Raw genomic sequence first — 14784 nt, forward strand, 5'->3', positions numbered from 1 at the left:
ATCTGGTCTACCGCTATTACTTCGCCGCTAGGCGCGCACTCGCCTAGCCTAGCTAGCTATTAAGCTATTATTATACGCCTAGCCTAGCCTAGCCTAGCTAGCTATCAAGGCACGCACTCTAGTCTACCGCTACTACTTCAATCTAGAGCTGCTATAGGACAACGACGATATTACAGGCGTTGTTTTAGTGCTTAGACAAGAATAGTCCTTCCTTAATACATTAAATATCATACTCTATGCTCTATACTCCGTGCTCTATACTCTATGCTCTATACTCTATACTCTGTTCTTTTAAAAGTTACTGCTACCCTTACTACTAAGGCTACCTATACGTGCGAGGAGACTTATATTAGCTCCTTCTACTCTACCGTCGCTAGCGCTAGCGCTAGTGCCTATGCTAGTTAGGTCCTAGGTTTCTATACCCTCGAATAGCTAAGTAGTACTATCTGCAAGCTAAACCTATACATTATCTCGCTCTAGATCAAGTACTACATCCTCAATTAGACCGTAATTAACACTATCTAGGCGCTCTGCAGTATTAGGACCCTCTAAGGCATTAGATTCTAGCACCGTAGTACGGCCTCGAATAAAGTTCTAGTTAGTAGCGTTAAAGTTCTCGACGACTAATAGTATCTAATCTATACCGATATTCTAGATATCGTCCGAGAGCGTGAAATCTCCGTACTACTACTTCGCGAACCTATCGATACGGATTTTATTAGCTCGATTGAATACGCCCGCGCTAATGTCCTTATTAGTGTAGTAACTAGTCCGATAGACACTAGAATTCTCCCTAAACATATCGCGGATAAGGCGAGATGCCTCTCGGTTTATCGATACTCGTTTAAAGGCAGCAGCAAGTCTATAAGTCGAATTGGCAAGGCGATTATAGTCCTCGGATAGGGCATAGTTAATAAGCTTAATTATCTTATTACTACCGACAGTATAGCCCTTCTTTCTAGACTAATTAACGGTTGTAGTAGCAAGGACCGCCTTCTATAGGTCCTTAGTACTACCCTTATTAAGGAGGAAATAGAAATAGGTTATTAGACGACTATAGTTGCTCTGTCTAGCTCTAAGGAACATCGGGATAGTATAGTCTACGCATCGACGAAGGTAACCGACGTCCTAGATACGGACAGTATAGCGAACGCGTAGGAATAAGGAGATCTCCTTTATTAGTCTGTATATAGAGGTAAAGGCCGCATCTAGCCTAGTTAGTATAGCGCTATTATCGCCGGCAGGTCGATTAGGCATACCCTCCTATGCCTCGGGTAACAAGAGCAGCTTGTGCATTTCCTTTAGGATGTCTATATACTTAGTAGCAGAGATCTTCTCGACAATAGCCTACTTAACGACCTTAGGCCGGGTCTAGTTACCTTTACTAGCAAGATCCTTAGAGATATAGCTACGGTTAACTATAATCTAGAGGAATATAGCGACAGTACGGGCCTTAAAGCAACGCTTTAGCAGTCGCTATATCCGGAAGAATTTTAGCGACTTTGGATTAACCTCTTTTATACCCTAGAAATCGACATCCGATAATAGAGAGAAGTCTATACGATCGCCGGCCTTGTTCTTATTCTAATAGGTACGGAATAGTGTAAAGCATAGGTTTATAAAGATGTAGAACTAAGCGGGCACTAGAAGGACATACTGCTTCCTATCGTATATAGCCTTGTTCTCGACACCGCTAAAGATTATAGCTAGTATACGCTCGATAGTAAGCTAATTACTAACGTTAATAATCAACCTATTGTCGAAGATCGGATTATCGGGCTTTAGACTAAGGTTGCCTTAGTAGATATCGTCGTATACTAAGGCAGTGCCCTTATTAGAGATCTCGTTATTCTACGATAGAGGTATAGCTAGGAGCTAGGTCTTACTACGGAAGCTATAGTCAATCTCCGGATATACTAGTTCTTCGACTAGATTGCCGGTATCCTTCGCTACCTTAAAGATCGTCTTAATCGCGTTACTAAATATATATATACAAGCTTCGTAGAGCTAGTGCATTTCGACTGCTATAACAGTATTATTATTGTCGATGTTTCGGATAATGTTCTTAGTTAGGACTAGCTTCGAGCGGTCTAGTATATCCTACGTTAAACCCCCCTTTAGTATATCCTCGCAGAGGGCGATATACGAGTTAGTAATATTAACCTGTTTATTGTTGTCGGCAATGTCCTATATTAGCGTTAGCAAGTGCTCTAGCATAGCAACTAATATCTATATACCTAATCCTTCCGCTTAGCCTAGCGATTGAAGTTGTTATAGCAGATCTACTAGATATACAGCTTAGCCTATTCTAAGATCTTTAGCCGCTAAGTGTTAGCATTCTTCTTAATTAAGGCTTATATAGTCTTGTACGTAGGAAGCAGACCTATACTATAGAGGGTATCGATAAGAGGTGCGGGAAGATTGCTAATATATACTAATAGAAGGCTAAGCGACTTTAGTATCTAGGAGGCCCGCTTTAGTGCTATTAAATACACTACTATATACGTAATCGTACAGATACGCTTCTGTATTATATTCCGCTTGTCCTCGAACGATATTGCTCGCTATATAGTATCCTTACGGGTATTTAGCAGCATAAAATCCTCGAGAAGGCGGTACTAATTTAGGGCGATATTATAGATTATATCGTATATCTCGGATAGGCGACGTAGTGCGGCAAGACTGTCTTCTAGCTTATACGTATTAAAGAACTTCTTGCTAATTAAGTTCTTAACCTTAGTATATAACTAAACAGCACTAATAAGGTGCTTATTCGGCAATATATCTTAAATAGCCTATACACGCTTACGGTAGGTCTTTGTACCCGCCTTACCGAACTATATAAACATTATCTTCTCTATTAGCAATCTAAGCTACGCGAGTTGCTACATAGCAATAGTGTACTTCTACTTTAGCGTGCGACGTGGACTACGGAGGCTAGTAGGATCGAGTACGCCCTCTTCCTCGTCGTTTATCTTATCGAGGCCGCGCTTACTAGGCCGCTATCTAGGCTAATCGTTATCGTCGTCGTTAGAGGCATTGCTAGCACAACTCTCGATCTCTAACTCGCCCTCGCTCTACGAGTCTTTATCTACATTAGTATCCTCGTCTTTAGTTAGACTATTATTAACTAGCTAAGCGTATATAACGTTAAGATTGGCATTTCTTAGGCAGCGAGCAGACCGCTTAGGCTAATAGATAGGTTAGCGGATAGGCTAGCGTCGAGCAGCTAAGCGATCTTTATCGCCTAGTATGTACTTAGAGTTGTAATAGTCGCTATAATACTAGCGCTAGCGGCGGCGATCTTAATCGACTATATAGACTAGCAGGTCGGACGTCTGTCCTAGTAGATCTAGATCCTCTAGTGTAACTATATCCTCGTCTTTATCTTTATTATATTCTAGTCAAGTCGGTAAGGCGGTATTGTCTTCGCTACGCCGATCGAGTTTAGATATAGCTAGAACATTAGAGAGATAAGAAGAAGAAGCATACTAAGCGCCTCCGCCCTAAGCGCCTCTGCCTAAATATCGATCGAGCTCGGATATAGCTAGAACATTAGAGAGATAAGAAGAAGAAGTATACTAAGCGCCTTTGCCCTAAGCGCCTCCGCCTAGACGACGATCGAGCTCCGAAGTGTTAGGTTAATTAGTTAAGTTAGAGTCGCTTATATTAGCGATACTATACAAGTCGTACAGGTCGTATAGGTCGTATAGGTCGTATAGGTTATACAGGTCGTACAGGTCGTATAGGTAGTAGTTAGTAGTAGTTAGTAGTATTTAGTAGTATTTAGTATTCGGAGTACCGACTCGAATTACTAGCTCGAGTCGCATCTACTACTTAGCTGTATCTTAGCAACGATAGTCCGTAGAGGTATACCGGTTATAGTAAAGTTATTCGGAAATACTAGGTATACGAGCTTATATAGGTCTTAGGTAGGTTAGTAATAATCTATTTCGAACCTTCTAAGTCGCTAGTAACTAGCGTCGGCAAAGTAACGAGAACTTAGTACTACTATACCGGGCGTAGTTATGTCTAGCAAGGAAGTCGATTAGAAGTACCTTCCGAAGGGCCTCGAGTTAGTTTAGTTAAAAATAAAGGGGGGTATTGCTACTACTATTTCCGACGTAGACGAGAACTCGATAGCGAGAAGTCGCGTATAGGTACATATAGCGAAGAAGTTAGTCGGATAGCCCTAATTAAGGACCTCTAGGTATTGACTTAGTATATAGCGATATATTAAGAATTAGTATGTTTAGATAGGCGGATAGCTATAGAAGTAGGCTCGGCTAAATTAGTATAACTTAGCGCGTACACGTCGCATATACGAGATTTTTAGATCGTTAGACTCGCAATTAGTAGGGCTACAACCTCCTCGTATTAGATTTGCTAGTTGTCGTTAGTATAGCGAGATCGTATTTTAATAGCGGAATCTACGATAAAAATTAGCGGTTTGGCTTTAGGCCTTTAGGCAAAGGATTAGGTGGAGTGGTGTGTAATTAGTTGTTCGGAAAGACGGAAGCTAGCCCTAATTTATTTAAATCTATCACGTGCAATCTGACCAATTCACCACCGCGGAACGTAATCCTTAATACACAAAGGCCTGAACGGAGGTAGTCCTTCGTGAGCTATGCTACGAATAGTACGAAACCACGACTTTGTGTTAATGATGAAGGAAGATCACAGCTTCAGCGCCACGAGCTTATCCCCTTTTCCGCAAAATTTTTCTCTTCGTGTCTTGCGGCCCAACAACAATAATCATGCGCTGCGCTGCGCTGCAGTCCTGAAAGTGAAACTGTAGCTTGCAATTCATAGATCTTGATTGGCGTATGAGAAAGAAGCGGAGTGCTGTACTGTACCAACGAAACACGACCAAAAGCGCAGCGCACCGCTCTTCTTTTTCCTGGAAGGATTGGTCTTTAGGAATCCGCCAGGCGCCCTGCTTCTGTTTTTTTTTGCCCCCACGGCACCGCACCACGGCACCGGAAAGTGTGGCCGGTATTGTTTATGCAAGCCTTCTTGCCTCCTCCCTCGTGGATGGGGTGCGGCATTTACTGGATCTGATCTAGTTAGGTATTCTACCAAGTCCTATCTCGCGTTTCACCTTTCCGGTCAAGACCAACGGCTTCTGTGAATCTGTGGGTGGGCACGACATCTCAGCTTGTTGCTCGGGTTCCGTGGTGATGATGGCCTTGCAAACGTTGCTCCGTCATCAGACTCGTTCCCTTGCCGTCGGCAAGAAGACCGGCGCACAGGCGTACCAAAAAAAAATAGGAGATGCAGTATTCGGTGTTCAATTTCGAGAAAGCAAAAAGAGATCGAAGATGGTATACGAGACCATGAGGATACACTTGAGCGTCGGCAACTACCTATAGGTCAAATCGTATATTCGCAGTATCGGACATTTCCTTTCCTTCTCGAATGATTTGGATCGAGATCTGTCGTATCTCGGAAGATGTTAAATTTTTGGACATGCCTGAATAGGTGAAACGAAGAGGGTTGCGACGTGATGCACTTATACTTTAAGCTGTATGCTCGCAGGCCAAGTTTTGTGCTATAGGGTGAGTCGTTTCAGTCTGCTCGGAGGCACGGTTGCACCAACGTTGAGGTTGAGCAGCACGTCTTGCATGCACATGGGCATGGGCATGAGTTGTACAGGGAGTCTTATGCATTCGAGAAGCCGCTTATTAGCAGAATAGTGCTTGGCTCCCGCCTGCTCGTTGAAGGCAGATTTGCTGTGATTTTCGCTGAAGTTCGTCTACAACCCATTGAAATGATTAGGAGGCATTAGACCCTGTGGGCCTGTAGTATGATGGAAAGGCCGCCCACTCGTCAACAAGGAATTTCATGATTAGTCGAGTGCATCAGCTGTGCTCCGCCGTGTTTTGCTAAGCATTCTAAGCATTCTGATCGTCCCATGTCAATGCAGCAGGTTGTTGCCGTCCGGTGCTGCAGCACTTGGCGTGGTCTTGGCGTGGCCTTGGCGTGGGTGTTTCTGTCGCCGCTGGTCAACTGCTGCTGATGAAGAAGAGCATCGTGCGAGATTATCATTAATTGGCAGCGAGCGCCTCAGATGGCTCCGGAGTACTTTCCGAATCCGCATTGACGAGTTACTGTGAGTTTATCTTGGGTTCGCAGTAGTGAGTTCGCAAGGTGGGCAAGGTCGCGCTTCTTCGCGGGCGCGGAGGCTTCGGATCGGCTACGTCTGCCTGTGTGATTGTTGCACTCGTTCCAGTCCTCGAGCAGAGTTCTTTTCGTTTTCGCCCTATACCTTGCAGGAGAACGCTGTCAAACATCCTTGAGTATGCAAGAGCCGAGTCGGCTCTGCACGTAAACGAGTAGGAGAGACAGGCCTATGCTGGATGCATGCTGGTCGTTCGAGGGCGAAGCCGCGAAGGGAAGTCTTCTCAGGATTTGACGTGCTGGTCGTAACAGGGTTGCGGCAGATCGTGCGGTCATTGCTGACTTCCAACAGTGCGGTTTCCCACGGTTCTATGCGGTTGTTCCTAGCATCCTAGTAGGTAGATGACCTCCTGGAGCTGGAGCTGTGGCAGGCATTTAGAATCGCCATGGGGCTTTGGCGATTACAGCTAATCTCCAAGGCCGCCATCTAGGATGTCGTCAAGGATGCTATGTACGAGTCGAACCACTCGTCGTCGCCGAAACAGACCGGAGAGATATATCAAGGTTGCATCGCTACAGGGTGTAGCCAATTCCGATGACAACTGGACGTTATGCCGACCTCTGACTTCTTCGCTTAACAGGCCATCTTGAACACTTGATTCGTCCTTGGCAAGTTCGCAAGGCTTTGACAGGCCTAGACGAGAGCTTTGTGTGGCCCAAACCCAGAGGCTCAGGCTGTATAGGCACCGCTGCCTCGCGATGTGCTTCGGAAATAAGTTGCCTCTTGTGAAGATCTATACCGAAGCCGAGCCGACTACTGGAGAAGTGAAAGCTGCAAGAAACAGCCGTGATGATTTTGTAGCGGGAGGCGTACAAAAGCTTCTATCACGCCTACTATTACCAAAAGCATAGATGGCAGCCTCAGGATTGCCACAATCGCGGGCTTCGGCTGATCGACGTCACATAACGGAGCGACTCGGCGAATAGAGCAAAGGTGTGATATCGGCACAGGGAGGTTTCGTGTTCGTTGGTTGCGCAAGATGTCTTGCAGTCCGCAGTATCCGCTTCCTGAACGAACGACGCCAATCTCGCCCAAGATGTAAGTGCCGGATTTCAAGAATTGAATTTGGCAGCAAAAGGTGTCATTAGTCTCGCGGCTCCGACGAGTCGACGACGAAGCGCTCGTATGCGCGCTTGGGCTTGTTTACAATACCTGCAAAGTTCAAACCGCACTATTACTCGTCGGTGTCATCACATGGCTGCTTCATTAGTCGTTTGCTGCTGCTCTTTTCGCTTTTGCTCGAGCCGGTCAGAGCGACTATTGTCTCCTTGACGGTATGGACGGCTGCAGCACGTAGTATTTGCTGCACACATGTCGTGGACCTGCTGGTTACAGTGATGAGCGCTCAGAGTATAATAGGTATGCAAAAGCCTGACTCGGAGCTTCCAAGCACCGCTTTGAGAGGTCTCCGATGACCCGCATAACCACTCGATCACATGGTCTTTGGCGCCTTTCTGAATCCAGTTGCCCGGGAATTCTGTAACACTTGCATTGTCCTGTCGCACATTACCCGTTTTGCTCCTTTCCGGCGGTGCCTGAGAATTGGCAATTACATGTACTGACATGGGCATAACGGTCAACGACATGCCAACAAAGAGGCTCATTGGGTTGGAGGTCGGGAGCTTGTGGTCGGGAGTTTGTTTGGAGGAAGCCTGCAATGCCGGAACCCCAACAGAGGCCCGATAGCTAAAAGCGACCAGGTCGAGTTGGTCAGTAGTAGAGGGCCATTTAAATATTGCAAGCACATGGGTCGGCTTCGGTATATCGATAGCCACGGACGCATCGCACCGCTATGGCAGCTGATGAGCCTTGAATGTCAGTTATGGACGGCGCCCCCTGACACGTGGTGTTCCTGACGGAGGCTATCAGGTAGCAGAAACGCTTTCGGTAGGCCGGGCGGTGTTCATTTGCAATGGTGCGTGCGAAGATTCTATCCGATCCCAATCGCCGTGCACCACAGCAGCAAGAAGCGAAGACCCGTAATTGTCTATTATTATTATATGATTACTCGCCCAAGAACGTCGATTGCTTTGCTATCAATCCCTGCCCTATCTCGGGCATTTTGCGGCCCGGTAGACGGCACTGAAGACATGACATGTTGAAGTCTTGAAGAAGCTATCTGTAGCGTTGAGCGTCAACACCGTAACAACCACGAAGAACCTGGTTATGCATAGTAAGGAGAAGAACCTTACATGCGACTACCCCGTGATGTCCTCCGTATAGCTGACGCTGACGCTGACGCTGACGCTGACGCTGCGACCAGCAAAACAGGGACGTAGCAGATGCGGTGCCACCCGAGGTCGAGAAGCGAGAGGAGAGAGTGTCGGTCAAGAAGGCCAGCATGTCTTGTCATGCTACGTTTGTGTCACGCGCGGCGCCGCGCATTCGATGACGCCGCGAGTCTGTTCGAGTCTCCATAGTAATCGTGTCGCGCGAAGATGCGGTGAAGTTTGCTCTGTCGTGGCTTGTCAGGTGGCTTCCGATTCAAATCGGAGGCGACATATCGTTGTGAATAATCACGGGCTGGATGACCAGAAGGCATTTGGATCATCATGTGCGGAACTAGAAGGCGCGTGCGGCTGTGGCTGCATCGCATTCTAGAACGAAGTCAAGTGTGCAGTGGGAGACGCTTCGCCTCAAGGCTCAAGCCAACACGACCGTCTCGCACGTGGGCATGAAGCAGTGGCAGGCAGTGGCAGGCAGTGGCAGTGGCAGTGGCAGAATCCACCGAAGCCGCAGTTCAAGCCTAGTTCATCTCAAGCCTGCGCCAGCGCCAGCACTGCGTTGATCGATTTTTGGGGGGACCCACCGCGGCTGCTGAGAGGCGCAGAATACCTAGTAATGGATCTCGTGTCGTGGTTGCAAGCACAGCACAGCACACCTCGAGTTGAAGGCCGCACGTTACATTTTCCAGGCGCCACGCCACGACGGCAATCGGAACAAACACGCGCGAGAACAATCTGCAAGCGGCTATGTTGTGTGACGATCTCTACTAGAGAAGCCAAGATGCTCCGAACAGCGACAGGAGGATCATGCGAGATGTCAAGTTCTTGACACCTGTACTACGGCTATCCTGCGCAGCGGGGTTGTTGATGAAGGAATCTGCTGCACCTGCAGACGCTGCAGTCGCCTCACTGCAACGCCTCACGCCTTCGGGAGGGTGTCGGGAGAAGTCAGAAGTCAGTGTTTGGCTTGTAGCGCTGGAAGCGCTCGACGCTCGACGTCGTTGCTCGTACGGTATCATATTTGACAATTGACAATTGATTGTGCGGCTGCGGGTTGTTGTAGCTGCGAATGGCGTGCGGCACAGGGGACCTTGCAGTTGGCATATCCCTGTCAAACACGATGTAGGCTGTTCACGATTACCTAGGTACTCCGTCCATATTCTTTGACGCTGCGGCGCAGTCCGTCGAATCGACACAGAAAACAAAACCGGTTGGCATGTTCATCAAAACTTGCAGACTACCTGCGAGGACGTTGACGTGTCCGACTCTACCATCGGCAAGCCGAGTTGCTGGCCCTGGTAGCAGGGTTGTGCGCCGTGCGGAGAATTGTGGACGAGGATGAGAGAAAGTGATGAGCTGCAATGCTTGCAACGCATCAACCCTGTGAATAAATTAGGGCCCACTATGCTCTCGATTCCTCGCGCTGCTACTGTATACGGTATCCCTCTGTGGTTCATCATCAGCATTTTCATCCCAAGAAGGAGAGTTTGGTGGCGCAAGGGTGGGCATTTTGCCTGCACAGCAACGCGTATACAAATGTTTGGTCTGTCCACAGCCTTCCGGCGGCGTTCCAACGGTGTCCGGGGGTCTACTAAAAAGACGGTTTGAACGGAGGCGTATAAAGTCCCATACCAGCGTCCGAGCGCCTGACCCACTGTAAGCCAGGGCCGTAGACCTTGCAGAGCGGCGGTCGGTGTAGATTGTATGCGCTTCCGCTCCGGCGCGTCTACGCGCCGGTCTTTGTTTAGGTTATTGTTTTCCACCTCGCTATCGCACCTTACTATCGCTATTTTAACTATTCCGCTATCGTTTCTATCTCTTCTATTATTTAAATTATACCTTTAATCTTTTCTAATACTATATTAATTGCTAACTACCTTAGAGGAGGTAGGGATAGTATACTAGCGTCGTAGGCATAGAGTAACTTCGCGCTAGGTATAAGATTATAACGAGAGCGGAGCGCGGTTAGAACGCTAACTTTTCGATAGAAAAGGAAGAAAGGGACGATTCGGTTAATTCTAGTAATAAAAACGCGTTAGTTTCCTTAGACTATCGCCGCCCTCGAAAGTCTCGAGTTCTAGTAAAGCTAGACTTATACTACGCGTCCTTACTATATATCGATAACCTCCGTAAGTAGCGCGAACGAGCTATTCTATATAGCTTCGACGACTTGTTTAAGGTACTAGCGAAGCAATAGTACGCGTTATTGCTATATATTAATAATATATAGACGAAGAATAAGGACTATATCGAGAAGAGTAGATTAGAAACAACGTATTATATTTGCCGCTTTCGTAAACAACCGTACTAGAAGTCGGATAGGACTAAAGGGTATAGTACGCGGCGCTTTAATAAGAAGATTAAACGCGCGCAAGGTTGTCCTATAACTATAAAGGTATGCACTATATATAGTAAAGAAGATAAGGAGTCTAGTAAGCCGGAGATTGTCGTATATCGAGTTTAGCAAATAAGCCGCGAGGTCTAACTCGATAACTTTAACCTCTTCCGCCGGTATAGTGCTTTATTAACTACTATAGGGTACGAGGTATGCTATAGATATAAGCCGAGTGCGGTATAGAAGACACTAAAGGCTTAGTACGACCTAGTAGCGAACGCGCTATTTAAGGCCGCTAGCGGCAATTTTATAATAAAATACGATATACTAAATTCTAGTCGCGCCTTCCGGAAGGCATATAAGGATAGAAGGCTCGGCGGCGCGTCGCTAGTATAGCAAACATAGAAAGAAGATGTATTCGAGTAGTATTAATAAGGTTAGTTAATCTTATTATTATTATTAAGGTTAGACGTAAAGTCGATAGAACAGCTATACGGACCGTCGCGTCCGCGTATCCGGACTCCGATTAACTAATAGATTAACGTATAACCCCGCTTAGCTTATCTAGTCCCTCGAGGAAGCTATTAGACTCGATTGCTAGCGAATTCTCGATATAAAAGCTAGAATTTTAAAGATTCTCGAAATCTTTAAAGTTCTTCGCTTAAAGCGGCAGCGCCGTAGAGCCTTAGCTTCGAGCTAATAAGATAATTTAGGAGCCCTAGCACAAGCTCGGTCCGGCTTCTAGCGCGCCTTAGCAAGCCCGAACCCTAAATCTTAGGATTCTTGTTTGTTTTAATTCTAGTTTTTTATTATAATAACTACTAATATATTATTATAGAAGGGCTATTTTGCGAGAATATAGAGGCTGTACGCTAAATTAACAAAGAGACTACCTACGGCGTCGTATATGCTAGCAAAACTAGCATAGAACTGCTAAAAGCCTATCGTACGATCGCGTTTATAGACGCGACATATAAGACTAATTACCTTAGTTAGTTCCTTTATACTATTATAGTAAAGGACAAATATAGCATTTCTCGTATAGCGGTATATATGCTTTTATCTACTAACGATAGCGATATTATAGCGGAGTTTTTACGTACTATAAGTAGGTAAATAGGCGGTATTTAGGTACCTAAATTCCTTCTTATAGACGACTCGGCGGCCGAGCGACGCGCTGTTCGTATAGCATTTCCGACGATAACATACCTTCTATACTACGTCTACGTTTAGCGCATTATCGATAGACGCTTTAGCGCGAAAATCTACTAAGAGATACGTAGATACCTTCGCGCCGCTATTATTTATCGCCGCTTACTCGAAAGCGCGAAAGAGTCGCTCTAAGCTACTATCGATAACCTCCCTCGAAATAGCGATTACGAGTTAAACTATACCTATTTAGTATAAGACTTCGGCAGCGATATTCGCCTATAGGCAAACTACTATCGCGTCTATAATATACCTACTATCGTTAGACAATATAAGGATACTAATATAAACGAGAGCTTTTACGCGTGTTTTAAAATAGATAGCAATAAGTCGCTAATAGCGGCTAACTTTATACTAAAGGGCGTAGCGATATATATAATATAAGAGGGCGAGCTTAGAGACCTTCGGTTAGATATTACTAGCAAGCGTTAGGTATTAAACGTATACCTACTTGCGCGTAGCGACGACGACGAGCTCCGGACCTAGCTTCTACGCCTTCTATAGCCTATTTAGCGCAAGATTAGTACTAAGATTAATCGCGTTCTCGACAAGTCCGTATACTAAGACCCGAAGCCGTTATTAACTAAGGAGGCAGGCGCGCTTACCTACGACTATAAATTCTTCCGCTAATATCGTATTCTTTACGCTAACCTCTAGCATTATTACCTTACACTTAAACGCGTTATTATTAAGGATTATTACTAGTAACAATAGGTTAATATATTCGCTAGACGCGCTTTCGAGGTCTACGAAGAAGACGCTTCTAAGTTAATAGCGGTATAAGAAGACGCCGCTACTAAGGCGGCAGCAGCGTACGCGCCTATCTATTAATTAAACGTCCGCGAGGTGCTTACTAATACGTATAAGTTAATCTTCTAACTTAAGCGCTTATACGACTAATAAGATATAGACGAGAGCGATAAGTAACGTAAGGTTATTATCTCGAAGATGCTAATAGTCTTCTATAAGAGCGGCGACAATATTAAAAAGGGCTTTACTAAGCTAGTTCTTACTTACTTTAAGACTATATATCTAGACGCTATTCTCGTACTAACAAAAGCGCCGCCGAAACTATTATAAGCGCTATTGCTAAGCGACATTATATCGAGCTATTACTATCTAAAAGCGACTAACGATATAGCGCCGCCGCTAAAGAAGTAGAAGGGCAAAAGCGTAGATAAGAGCGTAGATACTACGAGTAAGAAAAGGTCGAAGAAATAGGCGGAGAAGTTATATATACCTAACCGAACACTAGCGGCGCTAGTTCTACTAAATCTTAGTAAAGAAGCGGCGTTAGTAGTTCTAGGCGGTACCGACGCGTTCTCTACGCGTTTTCCTTTATAAGCCGCTACGGAGGTAACTTATAGCTATTAAATGCCTTCGTCGACTTCGCTAGCGCTATATAGCTACTTTCCTTACTAAAATAAGTAGTAGAGTAACGATCCGAGTGCGATATAGGTCTATAGTAGTATGCCTTATATACCGCTGCCCTCTAATATATATTACTACTATTAATTTATTAATAATCGCTAATAATACCTCACTTTTTGCTATACCGCTGTTTTGCTAATAAACTTTAGCTTCATTTTTAGTAATATACTTAGTATCTATTAGTAGAGATGCGGGGGTCGTTAAAATCTATTAAAATAGTGCGAAATCTATTAAATTGCGACTATACAACCTCTTATTCGCGATGTTTAGTATACTAGCGGAAATCGCACTACTACTACTACTACTACTACCGTCGACCTAGCAACCGCGATACGCGGCGACGACGAGATTACGTTTTCTATAGTTACGCACACTACGGAGCGGACTTCTACATCTCACCGAGTCCGCTGCGGCAGGCCGAGCTTATTCTTAGTACAAGCGACGCTCGGACGCTGGTATGGGACTTTATACGGGCCCGTTTGAACGACGAAGGGATGCTCTGTTAGGGGTACAGTAATCAACATGGTGGAGTGTACTGTGTACGAAAGCGTGCGGGCAGATGATCGGGCTAAAGCAAGCTTCACGACTCAAGGGCGAAGCACATCTCTCGGATCATCGTACGGAAAAGAGCAGATCGAGTCGAAGCAGCAGGTCTGGCCGGAAATAGACTCGGCGATGAGGCGGAATGGCTACCGACTGTAAGCTCATCATCAGTATTATGTCGACCACAGACGTGTAGGAAGTGCGGTGAATTAGTAATGATTAGCGGGCGGTAAGAATCCACAATCGCTGCAGCAGTGCAGAGCGGCACTGCCTAGGCGCGTTTCCATGCTCGTTGGAGTCGTTGCGAGAGTGCAAGAGCTGGTGTGTGTCTGGTACAGGACAGGACAGGACAGGACAGGACAGGACAGGACAGGACAGGACAGGACAGGACAGGACAGGACAGGCACAGGCACAGGCACAGGCACAGGCACAGGCACAGGCGCAGGTGTCTGCCGTTTATCACAGATCTCGCAAGAGGAAGAGGCGCCGAACTCACATGATGGCGCCGCAGATCCTTGCTGGTGCGCTAGCCGCTAGCTGAACCAGAATGCCGGCTGTGGCTCATAGGCCGGTGGAGCGTGCCTTTGCGTTTTGTGATCTGGACATGGGCATCGCGGCCATGGGGGCACGCTGTGCAGGCTGCTTGCGAGAGGGCATCGGGCATCAGCGTTCAGCGTTCAGCGCTCAGCGTTCAGCATGGGTCCGGGCCGGGGTGTGCGTGTGCGCGAATGTGAGTGAGTGAGTGAGTGTGTGTGCGTGTGAGCTGTCTGGTGTATGCGTGCTATGCGACTCGCAGCGACTCTCGCGTGCAGACGGCAGAGTTGGCTGTTGTTGCCATGGCCGCTCGCTGCGTGCATTGA

At 46.3% G+C, this 14784-nt stretch overlaps 4 protein-coding genes across 4 annotated transcripts in view; 3 read left to right on the forward strand and 1 right to left on the reverse strand.

Moving 5' to 3' along the window:
* Window positions 1–4806: 4806 nt before the first annotated feature.
* On the reverse strand, window positions 4807–8534 carry MYCFIDRAFT_176328 (uncharacterized protein; the record flags this gene model as incomplete). Its single annotated transcript, XM_007930119.1, is given in 23 exon segments — window positions 4807–4936; window positions 4963–5027; window positions 5102–5201; window positions 5251–5366; window positions 5401–5531; window positions 5596–5732; window positions 5763–5799; window positions 5835–6065; window positions 6105–6196; window positions 6224–6262; window positions 6282–6489; window positions 6528–6542; window positions 6586–6607; window positions 6648–6903; window positions 6939–7270; window positions 7296–7333; window positions 7376–7465; window positions 7491–7935; window positions 7970–8111; window positions 8190–8229; window positions 8265–8379; window positions 8410–8434; window positions 8476–8534. 23 exon segments carry the CDS (start codon window positions 8532–8534, stop codon window positions 4807–4809), a joined length of 2865 nt encoding a protein of 954 aa, XP_007928310.1.
* A 35-nt stretch (window positions 8535–8569) lies between these two features.
* On the forward strand, window positions 8570–9438 carry MYCFIDRAFT_176329 (uncharacterized protein; the record flags this gene model as incomplete). Its single annotated transcript, XM_007930120.1, has 5 exons — window positions 8570–8754; window positions 8783–8873; window positions 8897–9067; window positions 9096–9160; window positions 9201–9438. 5 exons carry the CDS (start codon window positions 8570–8572, stop codon window positions 9436–9438), a joined length of 750 nt encoding a protein of 249 aa, XP_007928311.1.
* Window positions 9439–9475: 37 nt separating this feature from the next.
* Window positions 9476–10079, forward strand: MYCFIDRAFT_176330 (uncharacterized protein; the record flags this gene model as incomplete). The annotated part of the gene is made up of 5 exons (XM_007930121.1): window positions 9476–9502; window positions 9533–9704; window positions 9731–9896; window positions 9929–9982; window positions 10031–10079. 5 exons carry the CDS (start codon window positions 9476–9478, stop codon window positions 10077–10079), a joined length of 468 nt encoding a protein of 155 aa, XP_007928312.1.
* A 3824-nt stretch (window positions 10080–13903) lies between these two features.
* MYCFIDRAFT_215803 (uncharacterized protein) overlaps window positions 13904–14784 on the forward strand; it is a gene marked incomplete at its 5' end in the record, with an annotated part of 5926 nt that continues 5045 nt past the window's right edge. Inside the window, 2 exons of the mRNA XM_007930122.1 lie at window positions 13904–14079; window positions 14263–14445. Of these exons, the coding sequence (XP_007928313.1) occupies window positions 13904–14079; window positions 14263–14445 (359 nt within the window). The remainder of the gene's footprint in view (window positions 14080–14262; window positions 14446–14784) is intronic.

The sequence above is a fragment of the Pseudocercospora fijiensis genome (assembly GCF_000340215.1).
Source record: "Pseudocercospora fijiensis CIRAD86 unplaced genomic scaffold MYCFIscaffold_6, whole genome shotgun sequence".
Lineage (NCBI taxonomy): Eukaryota > Fungi > Ascomycota > Dothideomycetes > Mycosphaerellales > Mycosphaerellaceae > Pseudocercospora > Pseudocercospora fijiensis.